Below are 16,333 nucleotides of genomic sequence, written 5' to 3'. Positions count from 1 at the left end.
TTAACATACTAACTGCTTTGATCTATCAACCGTAACTGTAGGACAGAACATCTATATTTTAAAAAAGGCATTCCTTTCCTGACATTAGGCTAGGAATTATTCCTAACATCTGCTCCTAATTTCCTTAATATCTGAAGGAACAGGTTAGCATGTTTATATGAATTGTTTCCAATAGTTTGTTTTATTGATTAGAGGATTTAGCTTGTTTGTACACCTGCAATCTGTATCTAAAAAGGATGTGTAATCTATTCACAATCAAATGTAACCCCTGTGGCCTAAAGGAAATGAGAGACGGACATTTGTCTCAAGTCTACATGACTCTAGTTAGAGGTGGGATGACCACCAGGTGACCCTTACCCTTAGGCAATGAAAAAGGTTAACTCAGGCTATTTCCTAATAAGGGATGAGGAAACCCTCACAATCAGGGATAAAAGTTGGAAACTCATCATCTTATGCACAATTTTACCATTGCTTCTGTTGTGTATTTCTTCTGCGACACAGCTCAATGTAATGTTACTTCCGAAAAGGAGGAGGAAGGCACTGCCTGTGCTGGCAGCCTTCAAGGTATCATAGGCCTTGAGGGATAAGAAACTTCCATGCTGTTGTCACTGCTTTTAAGTATATATAACATCTTGCTTAATACATTCTACTTGATTCATAAATACTAGTTGTTCTTACTTTGTTAGGTCAGGCACAAATGAAGAACCCATTGTTAAAAATCAAGAATTCAGAATCTAGATGTTTTAAGTAAAAGGGGTTTTATGCCTCAAAACCACAAAAACTTATGAGTACATACTAATTTTCCCTGTCCTTTCTCAGGAGGGTAATTGTTGCATCTTACTGCTGTCTCTGCTGAAATCAGCTAACTCAGCACTGACGACAAACTGAACCAGGGACCTTTCCGGTCTGCATGATTTAACAACTCCCTTGACTGTTTCCTATCAATCAGAGAATAGATAAATGAAGTTTAAGCAGCTAAAAATCTAGTTGCTAATCCTCAGGGGCAGCATTAATGTGAAGTTAAAATTTTCTTAATTAAGTGCTCTGAGCTACAGCATATCACCTCCTTAACAACAACTAGCTTACCGAAATGTTACTATGTTTAGCTATTTTGCATTCATTGAAATGTTTTATAACTATAGTACATATATAAAAGCATACAAGCAGAACAATTTACAAGAAAACTTTTATATTGCAGGTGGTAAATGGGGTCCATACCAATGCCGTTACAGAAGGAAAGTTTTTTGCCATTTCACGAAGCAGCGTACAGGTTCTAATATCCCACAGTTCCAAAGGTTTGTCTCTGAACACCACAGCTAAGAACTGCCTAAATGAAACAGACATATCCTTTAGGTTGGATTGACATGGTCTAAACGCTATTTTCCGAAAAACATTTATCATACAAACTGCACCTTTTAGTGAATAAGTAAAAACAGTACATAAATCTTTGTAAAAGATTTATTTAAACATTTTGTAATTCATTTAAAGAACATCACATTTGCTTAATATTTATCTAACAAGGTAACAACATATCTGCAAACTTCTGGTGCTCTACCCTTCAGATGTATCATCAGCCCAGGATCAATGACAATGTAAGTATCCAGCTACAGAAAGTGCGAACGATAGTACTTATTGCAAGACTACATGCCCAGGAATGAACATGTACTAGGTTTTCAAACATAAGTACTGTAAATGGCTGAGCTATCAATAGGATCAACCAACAACATTTCTAAGGTTAAATACCACTGTCCATTCTACCTCTATATATGCAATACAGTATTGTGAACAGAATAGCAGTGGAGCAAGTGAACAATTTTTAACAATAAAATCAGAAGGCATGAAAGCTCAAGGTTAACTGGATAATAGAGTACTCTGGAACACAGCCATACTTACTTCAAATGGGACACTTTAATCATTTCTATTGGTGGTTCATCATTGCCTCGTTCACCTCTAAATGCAATACTTCTGCCTAGGAAGTCAAGTTATTTACAAAAAATCAGAAAAATAAAATTATATGCAATAGACAAAAACTAAAGTAATTGACATGCCAAATTTCCTACATCTCGAACTATCCTATTGTGTGCCTGATCAACAGCAACAAAATCAAAACAGCATTTCAATGATTTGGTGGAATACTTCAGATCAGGATTATTTGTGAAACGACAGCAATGTTTTTGAATGGCAATTAAATAATGACATCAGCTCTGAGATCTTTCATTTCATACTTGAAATACATGTCACTCAACTGCATATATTCTTAATATACACATAAATTTCACACCACTGTACTTCTAATTTCTGATAATATTCTTGCACCAAGAAGTTATTAACAAGATAATAGTTATTTCTACAAACAGATTCAGTACATAAGAACATGTATATATACAGAGACAGGTATTTTCAAAAATCACTCCTCGCACTTTAACTTATTAGGTTTCTTCATATTGCCTTCCACTACATTGCTTCTGTCTATGTCAAATTTATATTATTGAATTCTTTACATTTGGAACAATTCTATATTGCTGTCAATGCTGACAAGCACCCATTTACATTGTGGGTAAATTCTACAGCACTGGCAGCAACACAAAAAACAACAGCTGCTGAAAGTCACAGCTTCCAAGAGGCTAGTGAGGTTTATATGCAAAGCTACCAAGTTAAAAAATACATTGCTACATGCTCAGAAATAAGAACAGCCTTTAAAACTAAAGGTGGTTATTTACACAGTTCACTGCATCTCCTGAAACAGTAGTGTGACCTCTTTAAGCTTCGTGTTACCATCAAGATCAAAGCTGTGGCTGGCAACAGTACTGCGAACATACAATATAGGGCCAGAAGTAGGCTATTCGGTCCCTCAAGCCTGCTCTGCCATTCAATAAGATCATGGATGATCTGTTTGTGTTTTGAATTCCAAATTCCCATCTACCCTGGATAACCTTCGATTCCCTTGCCCCCAAGAGTCTATCTACCTCTGCCTTAAAAATATGCAATGACCCAGCTTCCACCACCTTTGGAGGCAGAGAGTTCCAAAGTCGCACAATCCTCAGAAAAAATTTCTCCTCATCTCTGTCCTAAAAGGGCAGCCCCTAATTTTAAAACAGTGCCCCCTAGTTCTAGACTCACCCACCAGAGGGATCATCTTTTCCACATCCACCTTGTTGATATCGTTCAGGATCTTATATATTTAAACCAAATCACTCCTCACTCTTCTAAACTTCAGTGGAAACAAGCCCAGTCTGTCTAACCTTTTCTCCTGAGACAACTGGCTCATTTCAGGTATCAATCTAGTAAACCTCCTCTGAACCGCCTCCAACACATTCACATTCTTCCTTAAATAAGGAGACCAAAACTACACACAATATTTGAGGTGTGGTCTCACCAATGCTGTGTGTAACTGAAGCATAACATCCTTACTTTTATGTTCAATCCCTCTCATAATAAAGGATAGCGTTCCACAAGCCTTCTTAATTACTTGCTGTTCCTGCATACTAACTTTGTGACACATGCACAAAAACACCTTGATCCCTCTCCACCTCAGAATTCTGCAGCCTTCTTCCTGTCTAGGTAAATGATTTCACATTTTCCCACATTATACTCCATCTGACAGATTTTTTCCCACTCACTCAACCTATCTATATCCATTTGCAACCTCCTTACTTCCTCTTCACAACATATTTTCCTACCTATCTTTGTGTCTTCTGCAAATTCAGCTACCATGTCTTCACTCCCCTCATCTAAGTCATTGATATAAATTGTAAAAAATTGAGGCCCTAGCGTAGATCCCTGTGGGACTCCACTCGCCACATACTGCCAATCAGAAAAAGACCCATTTATGCACACGCACCGTTTTCTGCTAGTCAGCCAATCTTCTACCCATGCTAATATGTTACCCCCTTACACCATGAGCTTTTATTTTCCACAATAACCTTTGATGTGGCACCTTATCAAGTGCCTTTTGGAAATCCAAGTACAGCACGTCTACAAGCTCCCCTTTATCGAGAGCGCATGTTGCTCTTTCAAAGAACTCTAATAAATTGATCAAACATGATTTCCCTTTCACAAAACCATGCTGACTCTTCCCGATTGCTTTGAGTTTCTGAGAGACAAGTGCAACAAACTTGCGTTTAAATTAATATAATTAATTACTATTAATGCCTTTTGGCCTATTGCTAGTGTTTTAAGAAGTTTAGAAAAGTTGCAATTTACCCAATCAGTCGAAGCATTCATTCTTCAGTTATGTTAATTATGGTATGTTTTAAATTAAACCCGCAATGAGCTTCAAACTGGTTGTTGCCATAACATTTCAGAAAGAAGTTTTATTTTCTGTTTATGAACCCCTGCCTGTCATCCAGAGCACATGAATACTGGGCATGACCAAAGTGTGCTTAACTTTGCAGAGAAAAGAATGCAAAATAATACTGTAGTTTGAAGATAAATTAGTATGCAACATAATTAAATAGAAGGCTTCCGACCAATACTTTAAACTACACGGTTAGAGTAACCATTTTAGAAACATACGTACGAATTAAGAGCAGGAATAGGCCATTCAGCTCCTCCAGCCTGCTCCGCAATTTGATAAGATCATGGCTGATCTGATTGTGGCCTCAACTCTAGTTTGCTGTCTACCCACATAACCCTTTGACTGTAACTTTTGAATAAAAAAATCTTTTCTGGAATATGAAAAACAGTTTACATATTGGAGAAACTCCTATTTTCAATCCAAATACACAAAATCCATTAAGTTACAATAGCTCTGTGAATCTGCAATCACTCTATAAGTATTATGAATGTTGCAATACAACAAAGCTTAATAGATCTCAATTACATTAACCTACTGGAATATTGATAAAATATATTTCATGGATACAGTAGTTAAGATATTTTCTTATATAGTGAAGACCATTCTAGGTTACTTTAAATATATCCGATTGACATATAATTTTTTTTTCTTCGGGGCTTTTCTGCACATTAAGCATGGGAACTCACTTTAGCAAATGATTAATATTACAGTGAAAGAAATTATGCTCCTATGCCTGAAAGAAATATAAGCCTATGCACCAACAATCTGCTTTTGTCTGCAGTATGTATTCTCTAGCACGGCTGAGGGGAACAAAACAGAAAAAAGACATTTTTAGCATCTCTCTTCAAGTCTGCAGATAATACGTAATTGTAAAAATTTGCTGGAATTGAATACAATTTAAAAAAGACTTCTTGGATCTAATCATAGTCATCATTGCTTGAACATGTAAGTCAATCTCCAATGGAGCTTCACGTGTGCAGTTAAGACTAGTGGAGTATTCAGGTCAAGCCTACAGTAGTTGAAGGCTGGGGTGATAATTGGAACCAGAGAGATGGAGAGGAAGTGGAAGGGCAGTTGGGAGAGCAAGACGGGCAAGAGTAGGAAAGAAGAAATGGTCAGGCAGATGCGAGAATGATGGAGGGAAAATGGAAATTGAGAGGTGGTGAAGAGAAGAGTGAGTGAGCAAACAAGTGAGACACAATGGAGGAAACGGGCAAGAGGTGGGAGGAGGAACTGAGGAACAAACTATCTGTATGTCTCAATGATACTTTTGTAAACAAAGGAATCATAGATATATAATTCCAGAATGGACCAACTACATTCTGATGTAACTGGATTTACTTTAAGTCTACTGATAATCCCCTCCCTTACTGGTTTTAGCAACCATGAGGCTCTGATTAGGAACAAGATGAATGTCAATTCTCTGAACCAGAAAAGGTTTCATGAATAGACACTAAATTCTAAACACAGAAGAGTAAATTCAAAATACTTCAGAGAAACTTGGACCAACTTTGCTACAAATTCATTAAACTAGAGGCATGATTAATTAGTGTTGGCTTAAAAAGCTTAAAAGCTTAGCCTGCAATTAAAAGGAACTGATCATGTAACCTCACATTAAACAATGGCATTTCTACATTAAAATCCTTCAATTCTGTATATTTCTTCAAAGAAGCACTAAGCTAGTCGAGCCTATGACTAATTCAAGAAGCAGCTGTTCACTCATCAACAAATTTCAGCCATGCATAGTATGAAGTAAGCAGCATTTTCAGTTCTCCTGACCTGTTGGTAGGTCAACCAGCTGTAGTTCATTCCGCACTAAACCCAGGTTGTTCGGTGTTGAGGTGGCAAAAGAAAGGAAACTGGTCAGGCTTGCCCATTCAATGCCCCTATAGGAAGTCCGAAAACAAATATTTAAACTGTTAACTTGAACATAATCTCAATTCTTACCATAAAGCAACATTAGAAACATATTGCATTCAGCTGCACTAAAGATATTGAACTTAGTAACTCATTGCATTAACCTCCTATTGCGTAGCAGTTACAGCATTTTTGAGATAACAACAATTGGTTTTTATATAGTGCCTTCAATGTAGTAAAACATCCCAAGGCACTTCACAGGAGCATTATCAAATGAGGTACTTGCTACATAATATAGTCACAGCAAGTATCTTTTTTAGTGCTAGAATCCAAAAAGCACCTTACACATACATTTTATAACAGGCCTTTGCATTTGTAATATTGGCAAAATTGCCAGAGTTTACCACTATAACCCTGAACCTGACTGCTACTTCTAGCACGTGCAGTTAAATGTTGTCTGTGATTCCTTGCTCCTCCACAGGGTGTGCTGTTGGGAGTCGTCTTAGATGGCACTCTTTAGAAATCACTGATCTGACAAGAGCTCTTTCTTTACACTGTAATACTGTTGCTATAACCCTCTCTAAAAGATACACCTTGTTAATGAGGTGTAACTTAGTTTTTGATTGTGTCCTAAATTATAATTGATGAACAACTTCTTTGGCCCTTACATTTATACAATATCAAATTTTTCCAATGTAATTAAAAATCCACAGCTTAATATAACATTTTTACATAGATACTTTCACTTCAAATGTGCATGTCCCAATCTTTATTTTGCTCTCTATAAATTTTTTAAAAAGTGAAGGGAGAGCACATGCAAAAGAAAAGCAGAGAAAAAGAGAAAAAAACTGATTAAAAATTGTTGAAATAATGAGGAGAGAAACCAAACAAATGAAAATCAAGAAAAATGTCCAACAATAATCAATCTTTAATGAACCATACAATTTAGTATACCGCTTCCGCACAAGAAATATCCTAAGGAAAACGACAGATTAGCAGCTCCAGGCCCCAAACTGTTTGTAATCAGCTAGCCACTTAAAATCTACTTTTAATTGTTTTAGATTATATGTCCTCAAGTTCTACTGGGCTGATAACTTGAATTAATAGCTGCATCTACCTAACCTATGCCATTTAATACTTTATAATCCTGTACACCTATAATACTGCACATTTTAAAGCTCCTTAGCCTTTCTTCATTGCTTATATTTACACTTGGGTTAAGTGGATTATTTAAGACTCTTAAGTTATAAAAAGGTAGCAATATACTGATTATACTGTATATTTTAAAAGCTCCATTGGTAATTCTCCTATTAAAAAGTTAGCATATGGCTTGCTGTGTCTTCCAAAATAATTTCCTGTATATATCTAAGCTTTCATATGGACATTATATGCAATCATCGCAACAGATGGTTTGACATTAGGCTGTTCTAACAGTAAAGCCATATCTTATGCTTGCCTGCAATGTTTTTGTTAAATAATAGAGAACAAGCCTTTCACTTAAAAAATGCTTCTCTTTCAACCTTCTTCAATAACAACATGCATCATGTGGCAAAGAGGAAGGATCGGTAACCCACTAAAGCCTTTATCCAAGCCCCTCTGAAATGTAAGGGAAGGGAATGTGTGCACTCCTGACTACCCATTTTGTTTTCCCTTTACAGAAAAACCTATATTCTAGTTGCTGCCTCACCATCATGTTACAACAGAAATGATTAATGGAACAGACTGGGTAGTTCATAATAGGTCAACTTGAACAGAGTCCTGGTTTCCAAGGTTGTGAGTTACATATGGCAATACATTTCCTAATGAGTGGATAATGCAAATGATTTTAAATACGTTTTGGACTATTTATATTAGTGCAAATGTATACGAGTTGGTTAGCAGGTTAAAAAAATCGCTATTGTGAAACATCAAAGGTATCAACTTCAGCCATGCTTTCACAGTAATTACATAAGGAAAAGCAAGTATGGCAATTTGGAAAACAGCTGCTGCTACATTCTCTCTGATAGCATTTCAATGCTCCTTTTTTTATTTGCAGCAAGGCACATGACTAGACAGATGTTCACTGGAAAAGTTAGTAATGCAGAACAATACTGAAGCTCTAGGGGGGGAAGAAAGGGTCACCATTCAAAATAGGGAGTCAATTTTGCATTTTTATGCTAATCCTGTTAAATCCATGTCTAACACACATCTTATTCATACTGATGCCAATGACACCATAAGTGTATTTTTTGCACTCCTTTAGAAAACTCAATGCAAGGAATTTGCATACTGAAAATCTTACTTGACTTCGCAGGAATGAATGCTTAATTCCTTGTGTATCAATCCGCTAGCAAGATGATAAACCAACACAGATCCGTTGCTAGTACCTGTAATACATATTAACAGCTGATGGACATGTTTTTCATGAGCTAATGAAATAATCCCATCAACGCTGTTTAGAAATAAAAATTCTATCGTCAACTAAGTGATCAGAGATAAGATGGGTCAAGTTGACTTGTGTGTTATAACCCCATGATATCCACTGAAGATCAACTCTTGGATATAATCATATCCACTGTGATTAAATTCAATTCTACAAGGTTGGAATACTAAGCCACAGGATTTTGTCAATGGCTCAGCAAGTTTATCAGGTGCCTAGATGAGCCATATCGTATCAAACCTGGGGCCTCCTGAGCCAATAGGTTCCCATTTGATTCCTAGTCTCTGCTATATCCATTGATCTTAGGTGGGAGAGCAGTAGGGTGTTACAATTGGCTTCAGTCTCCCTGTTCGTAAAGTTAAAGGGAACAGCCAGAATTTCTGCTACTGATTGCTATTGAGCAACCCCTGTCAGAAGTCTGGATGTGCAAACATTGGGTGGGAACAGGATCAGGACTAGCGCGATTATCCTCATAGTCCAATGGCCTGTTGATACCCGCTATCAAGAGCCACACATGAACGATGGTCTTAGGCAAGTAACCACAGCTTGACCAATGCTGATGGACACCTAACAAGCAGCCAATGCGTTACAAAGGAAGCAGGGAATGGAAGAGGAGGAAAGTTATCTGGGGAGATAAAAAATGAAGGTTGATTCTAGTTTAGTGATTTAAAGGGCTTTAGAGTATGATGGTATTAAGAATGAATTACCCTACAATGTCAATCTAATCAGCTTACTTTGCAACTTATCACTTTGACTGTGTTTTAATAAATTTGAGCTGTACGATGTATGCATGCAGCAAACAGTTCAAATGTGCATTTTATACAAAGCATTAACATTATCAAATTAATATTTTTTTAAAAAATAACTATTCTGAATCACATTCTTCAACTCGTAGCTTCTGTTTTTCAAAGAAGGAAATGAACTTAACCACATTTGAAACAGAACTTGCTCACATAATAAACCCAGTATTTTATTTTTCTTAAAATTAAGCCAGAAACATTAGGATATTAGCAATACTCATCTACTAAGCTGCTCACTCTTGTGCCACAATAGAGAGCACAGGGAGGGCAGCTGTTGGGATTGTGACTCAACAAAATAATTTAATGAAATAAATATATTTTATGGAATGAAAGTTGATACAATTTTTTATATACAGCTACAGCAGTAAGAATTTTCTCGTGAAAAAGAGGAAATTATAGATTACTGTAAATGGGACCCATTACCATTTGTTCAAACAGAAATTTCTATTTATTCTTAATAATATAATAAACCCTACATCAAGTACTCACCCACAGCCAGTAAAGGTTGGTAGTTCTTTATGTTCTTGGTAGTGAGCGGTGGACACATCCGTATGACAAAAGGTGGCAGTGGGAGACCTGACAACAAGCCAGTCAGCAGGAACTTCAGTTGAACCTCCTGTTGGTATGGAACACTCGGCTGTTCTTCACTTACTGCTATACTCTGTCCTGTCAAAGAGACAAATTGGGAGAATAAAACACGCGTCCATCAAAAAAAGTCATCTTAATCTTGTACGGCAACAGCTCAAAAGGATTATAGGTTATCAGAAAAAATGTATACTCAGACAATCAAATGCACCGTGACCAGTTTTATTCCTGATTATGTCACACTCCAGGAATGCAGGGATCATGAACTGACTGGGTTCATATTACTATTTCTGCTCCTTTATCCTAGCGGTACAATCGTAGACTCTTTAAAAACTGAGCTAACCCGTGGACACTGGTCTCCTGGAATCCAATCTAAAACAAGTGCAAGTGTAAAGCTACCTAAAAGCAGCACAATGGTTAATATTCAGCTGAGGGCCCAAGAAGTGCCACCTGTGGAAAATGATTACTTGAGGTTGGGGGGGGGGGCAGTGGCACTGTGAGGTTCGCTAAAGGCTCTTTCATTTCACTTTCTTACTCAAGAAATTTTGCAAGGCTTTCCTTGTGGACTTTTAGTGAATTAAGTGCATGATAAGATAGATTGAACATAGTTTATGGAGGGGAAAGGTGTGATGGGCTGATTGGCCATTTCGTGCCTCATGCTTTCTTATTTTTAAATGCTTATCTTGCAGATCACTCAAGAAAGGCATCAGTTAATGACATTGAATGAAATTAGAGAGGAAAAATGCCATTGTGAAATTTATATAAGCATTATTATAGGCAGAGTATTAGCTATTTTCTTCACTTAGGTGAAGCTATAAAAATCTATACAGCCACAACCCAAGCTTGAATTTACTTATATTTTAAAAGGTAGCCACAGAAAAACTGTGATTTTGTATTTTCTGAAAAATTGAAAACCTTAACAATCCTTCAGTATCATATTTTGTGCACTGCTATTTCTACTTAAAAAATGTAGCCCAAAAATTGATTAGATTAATAAATCATGAAAAGTAAGGAAATTTAGATTTGAAGAATGATCTATTTATCAAACCCATAATCCCTCAATATCCTAAAGTGAAACATGAGAGCAACTACTGGTAACTTTCAGTTTTTCATTGTTACTTTGTTGAATGGCTGGGAGCAGATGTGTAAAATAATACTGCACTGTGCCACATAATATATTCTATTCCACTGTCATCACGAATGTAGAGCGTTATTCAAGAATTCCCGGTTCCAATTCAATACTGGTCTATCTCCAACTGCAATAACTGCACAATTTTGGCTACCATTCAATTATAGTAACATTGTGGTACTGGACATAATAGCATTGGGCAAGTAGATTAACAACACACAACAGCCATCTGAACTATGAGGAAGGATTACAGAAACCAGGAATATTTTTACTGGTAATGGCAATTCAGAGAGGTATTCAAGATTCCAAGGGATGTAAATAAACTGAATCAAAAGTAACATGTTTTATTATAATCACAAACAATACAACAATAGGTTATGGATTCAAGGTCAGTAGAGGAAATGTGAACAGAGACATTTAATACGTTTACACAAAAAAGTGAATAAACAGAACAGAGTACCCAGAAAAGGTTGTAAAGGCAAATAGTAGTTCAAGAGGGAACTGGATAAATATTTGACAGTCAAAGGAAATGAGTATCTTTCAAACTTTGAGATTAGCTAGTGCTGCATATTACTCTTGGAAGTAGCAATGCTAAGTCGCTCCCATTAAGTATTTTCAGCATCCTAACTTCAAGAGTGTGCCCATCCTACCCAATCTCTCTCAATACAAAGGCATAAACCAGTTGTGTCACAATGGTATCCCCTTGTGATTTGAATAGAATACTCATGTCTTTCCCATGGTGCTTCTTGAATCTCTCCAGAGGCAGACTGAGCAAACACTTGGTGAGATAAGGCCAGGCATGAATTATTAAGCTGCTTTATTTTACAACAGTAAACATGCAGTAAAATAGTTAAGATCACATGCACTTAGTTCAATCATGTTAAACGTTCTTTGCAATACAAAAAAATGAACACGTTATGTTTTCCCACATCACTGATTTGCCTTGTTTGATCTAAACAAAATTACTTCTAACTACTCCATTTCATTCTAATCTTTTTTTCTTTGTTGAGCCTGACTGGCCTCACATTATTCTCCTTGAAACTTGACTGCCTGCATCGCTGTTGCTGTGTGTACTTTTCTTCCTATCTCTCCCATTTAAAGGTAGAGGAACCAAAGGTTTCCTAACACAATCAATCCGAGGTGTTTACTAATAGTTTATTAGTTAATAGCTACACAATTTTTCGAAGATCTTCCTCAAGGGCAATTAGGGATAAGCAATAACCGCTGGCCTGGCCAGCGATGACCACATACTGTGAAAGATTAAATTTTTTAAAAGTTCATTAATAATTTATTATTTTTTAAAAACAGCATGATCACCATTTGCTTTAAAATCTCTATATTTTAAAGATAACTCTTTTCTTCAAAACCTTTCTATGGAAAAGTAGTCAAATGTGGCAGCACTCAATAAATGCATGTCGTTTCTTTCCATACTATAGATGAAGGGACAACTGTGTGAATGTATAATCTATATATAACATTTAAGACTATTGGTCATTTCATTACAATGCATTTTAAAGTAGAACTGGAAGAGGGAGCTACTTTCAGCATAAATAACATGCTTCAATAGTTTAAAAACAATAAAAATAGTGGAGGAGGCCTTGAGCCATGGACACACATTTCTGGACTCAATTAGCAACTGCTCTGCTGACCTGAATTTTGCAACTGCCAGCAAGTGGCTTCACAGAAAATTAGAGAGTGGCCTCCTGTTATATTAAAATGTGAACTGAGAAGCATCCGAATAGTCACATACATGACCTGCACGATATTTCATTGAGTCGCTTGCTGGAAATCTTATGACCAATGCCAATTCAGTAACCCTTTCTCTCCCATCTGAGTGTAGAGGCTATACACAGAGAAAGAAGGGGTAAAGAGAGTAATAAAAAGACTGAAACTTTAAATGGTTTCAGTAAAGTGGATTTTTACAGTATAACTTAGATTTGGAGGAACAATGGAGTGTTTTATAATAAAGGTAGCCCCCTTACACCTTTCATTCCACCCTCCCCCACCATATACATAAACTTAACTTCTTTACGAGCTTAGGCATCACCAGGGCTTAAAGCGAAGTACACTTTTTCAAATGTATTTAATATATTACTGCCAATGAATCAATAGGAAATGCAAATCAGCCTCCACTGCTCTGTGTGTTACAAGGTAAAAGCAGAGTAGAATGTTACACTGTTACCGATCATGTTATCCAAGGAGAGATCTGGAAGTTTCTTCTGTTGGGTGCCCACTGGAATTCCACAAAATGAAACTGGACAATACAAAGGAGAGACTGTGGAACCCGAGTAGCTGTTAGAAACAGAAAACAACAAATAACTCAAGCAATAAAATAAAAACATCAAGCATAATAAACTACAATATTTTTAGCCGTCATATATTCATGACATGGCAACAGTGGGAAAGAATGAAAATATGTTAGTCAACTAAATATTAAGTACAGAGATTCTTTCAAAAAATATTGCAATGAATAAAAGAATATATAAGAAATAGGAGAAGTAGACCATATGACCCCTCAAGCCTGCTCCACCATCCAATACAGTCATGGCTGATCTTACCCACTCTTGATTCCGGAGGCCAAGAATCTGACTATTTCAGCCTTCAATATATTCAACAATGGAGTACAGCCCTCTGGGTAGAGATCTCCTCACAGGTCACTGAGTGAAGAAATTTCTTCTCATTGGAATCTTAATTGCCCTTATCCTGAGACTGTAGCGCCAGCCAGGAAAACTAGTCTCTCGGTCTCCAACCTATCAAGACCCATCAGAACTTTGTATGTTTCAATGATTCTCTATTCTGATTCACTTCTGATTCTCTATATTCCAGACAGGGTAGGCCCAATTTACTCAGCCTCTGAGAGGACAACCTTCTCATCCCAGGAACCAATCTAGTGAATCTTTGCTATACCACCTCCAATGCAGGCATATCCTTCCTTAAACGTAGAGACCAAAGCTGCACACAGTACTCTAGGTGTGGTCTCACCACACAGCCCTGTACAATTGCAGCAAGACTTCCTTCTTCTTGTGCTCCTGGATCCTTGCAATAAAGGCCAATATGATATTTGCCTTCCTACAAAACTGTCATTTTATGCACAAAAATTGTGCATTGAAAAGTACTGATAAAGTTAAAAAATCTTTTTAATATTTAATAAAGTATTTTAACATCACAAAGCACTCTACATGCAATAAATTACTTGAAGTATAATGAAAAAAATAAGCAATTTTTTTTGATCTTAGTTATAGGCAGAATGTTGGCCAGGATATATGAGGAGACATCCTTGGACTTTAATGGATAGTGCCACAGAATCGTCAATATCCACCCTAAATATCAGACAAGGCATACATCTCAATTTCACCCCTCATTACAAGGACTTCATTCCAACAGTACAGCACTCCATCAGCAGTGCATTGGATGCTCATGAACTGGGAAGGGTGGGGGGAGGGGTGTGAAATTGAACCAAAGATAATTTCAGAGAATGCTATCAAATGAACCAAGCCAATACTTAGTGCTCAAGTGAGCATAATTAGTATGAACAATCGTCAAAGCTCTGAGCATAGGTGCCTGATCTCTCTTTCTGTATACAGAAGACGTCTTTATAGTTTGATTGTGGGCCCAAACTATAAAGTATGGAAATGTCGTGGATTAGAATATTTCTTTTACCTTTGTGACACAGGTTCAAATTAAGAACAGATTCATGAAGTAGGTTTGCACTTCATGCTGGCTGTAATAGTCTTACACGAAGTAGATTTGGGCTGTGGCCCATTTCTTAGAGAACACATATCCACAGCACACATCTGCCCACTGTTCCATGTTAATGAGCAACATTTGGTGTGTAGCACATGACACACACGTCCTTGGCGTCCTTGGGGTACTCCACCCCAACCACAAAGGCTTCACCTCCAACTGGCTGCGCTAAAGATGGCAGTTCCGCAGTCCCAGGTTCCTCCTCCCTACGGGATGGAGATGTACAATCTGGGAGCACTCGACGACGAGCTGCAGGACAGGCTCTGGCACTTCAAGATAAATACTCGAATTGTCAACGAATATTACTTGAGGAACCATCCAGAAGTGGAAATGCTGCTGAGGGAGTTTATGAGGTCTGTGTTCCTGAAGAGATCAGAAGGTATTCGGGAATTTGCTTCCGAATACTGCACTGATACGAACCTGCTGGAAAAGATCCATAAGATGCTGAAGGAGACAGCAAAAGAAATGGTTCAGAACTGAGCAGGCTCACTACTCACAAGGGAGCGTGGCATCTTCGCTGGACACAGACTCCAAGCTCATGGCACAGCCTACGGTATGCTTGTAATCTGATTGGTGCAATCAATTTAAAACCACCTGTTTTTGAGGTTAACATGAAAAAAAATACAGGAGCCAGTGCAGCACTACTCCAGAGGACATATAATTTGGTGGGTTTCACAGGAACAAAGCAGCTGAATGAGAATGTTAGCAGTTATGCATTTAGATTTGAGTCAAAGGTACAACACCCATGGTAATTAAGAAAACTTAACACAACAGTAGCCTCAGAGAAACCAGAAGAATAATTAGTCCTTTTTTACCCCGATTAGCATTAAAGCACATTGCTGACACTAAATGAATGAGGGAGCCTCACCATCTCTACAAGTATTACCTAGCTTGATGCTAGCACAAGTGTAAAACCATTCCACTCCCTTTAATTTTAGCATTGATAAATCATTGAAAAATATGAATTTGAAAAAGTATCAATGTTCCAGAACTATTTAAAAGCTCAATATAACATTTGTGCTTTCAAAATGCTTTCCTTTCCTGCATTTATGACCTGAGCATTGGTACCATCAATCACGAGGACAGTCAATTGCTCAATTATCAGACTTGTGGAATTGATGTCATTGTACTCATCAGTTTTAGCACATAGTCTATAACTCAAAACATACAAGTTAAATTAGAGCATTACCACAAGTGGCTATTGAAACACAGTCAATCACAATATTTAAGAGGGAATTAGACAAACATGAAGAAAATTATTGAAGGCTTCAGGGTAACAGCAAGGAAATGAGATACGAATCTAACACTGGCAGAGGCACAAGGGGTCAAATTGCTTCAATTTTTTACTGAAATTCCTTAGATTTTTATGAATTTTTAAGTACTGAATGTAGAAGAAATGGTCTTTTTAAACAAATGAATTTGTAATTCTCAGGTGATTAATATTTAGTCACTACATAACTGTTTAGTCTATTAGCATTTTAAAATGTATATGTTTGGATATT

At 37.1% G+C, this 16,333-nt stretch overlaps 1 protein-coding gene and 1 pseudogene across 1 annotated transcript in view; one reads left to right on the top strand and one right to left on the bottom strand.

Moving 5' to 3' along the window:
• wdr11 (WD repeat domain 11) overlaps positions 1 to 16,333 on the bottom strand; it is a 121,208-nt gene that overhangs the window by 56,559 nt on the left and 48,316 nt on the right. Inside the window, exons 9-14 of the mRNA XM_078564772.1 lie at positions 13,270 to 13,379; positions 9,863 to 10,039; positions 8,436 to 8,520; positions 6,077 to 6,183; positions 1,894 to 1,969; positions 1,219 to 1,327 (exon numbers count right to left, since the gene is read on the bottom strand). Of these exons, the coding sequence (XP_078420898.1) occupies positions 1,219 to 1,327; positions 1,894 to 1,969; positions 6,077 to 6,183; positions 8,436 to 8,520; positions 9,863 to 10,039; positions 13,270 to 13,379 (664 nt within the window). The remainder of the gene's footprint in view (positions 1 to 1,218; positions 1,328 to 1,893; positions 1,970 to 6,076; positions 6,184 to 8,435; positions 8,521 to 9,862; positions 10,040 to 13,269; positions 13,380 to 16,333) is intronic.
• LOC144694410 (RIIa domain-containing protein 1 pseudogene) lies at positions 15,006 to 15,311 on the top strand (annotated as a pseudogene).

Source organism: Cetorhinus maximus, chromosome 20, assembly GCF_964194155.1.
Source record: "Cetorhinus maximus chromosome 20, sCetMax3.hap1.1, whole genome shotgun sequence".
In the NCBI taxonomy this organism is placed as follows: Eukaryota; Metazoa; Chordata; class Chondrichthyes; order Lamniformes; family Cetorhinidae; genus Cetorhinus; species Cetorhinus maximus.
This window is presented reverse-complemented; position numbering and strand designations above follow the sequence as displayed.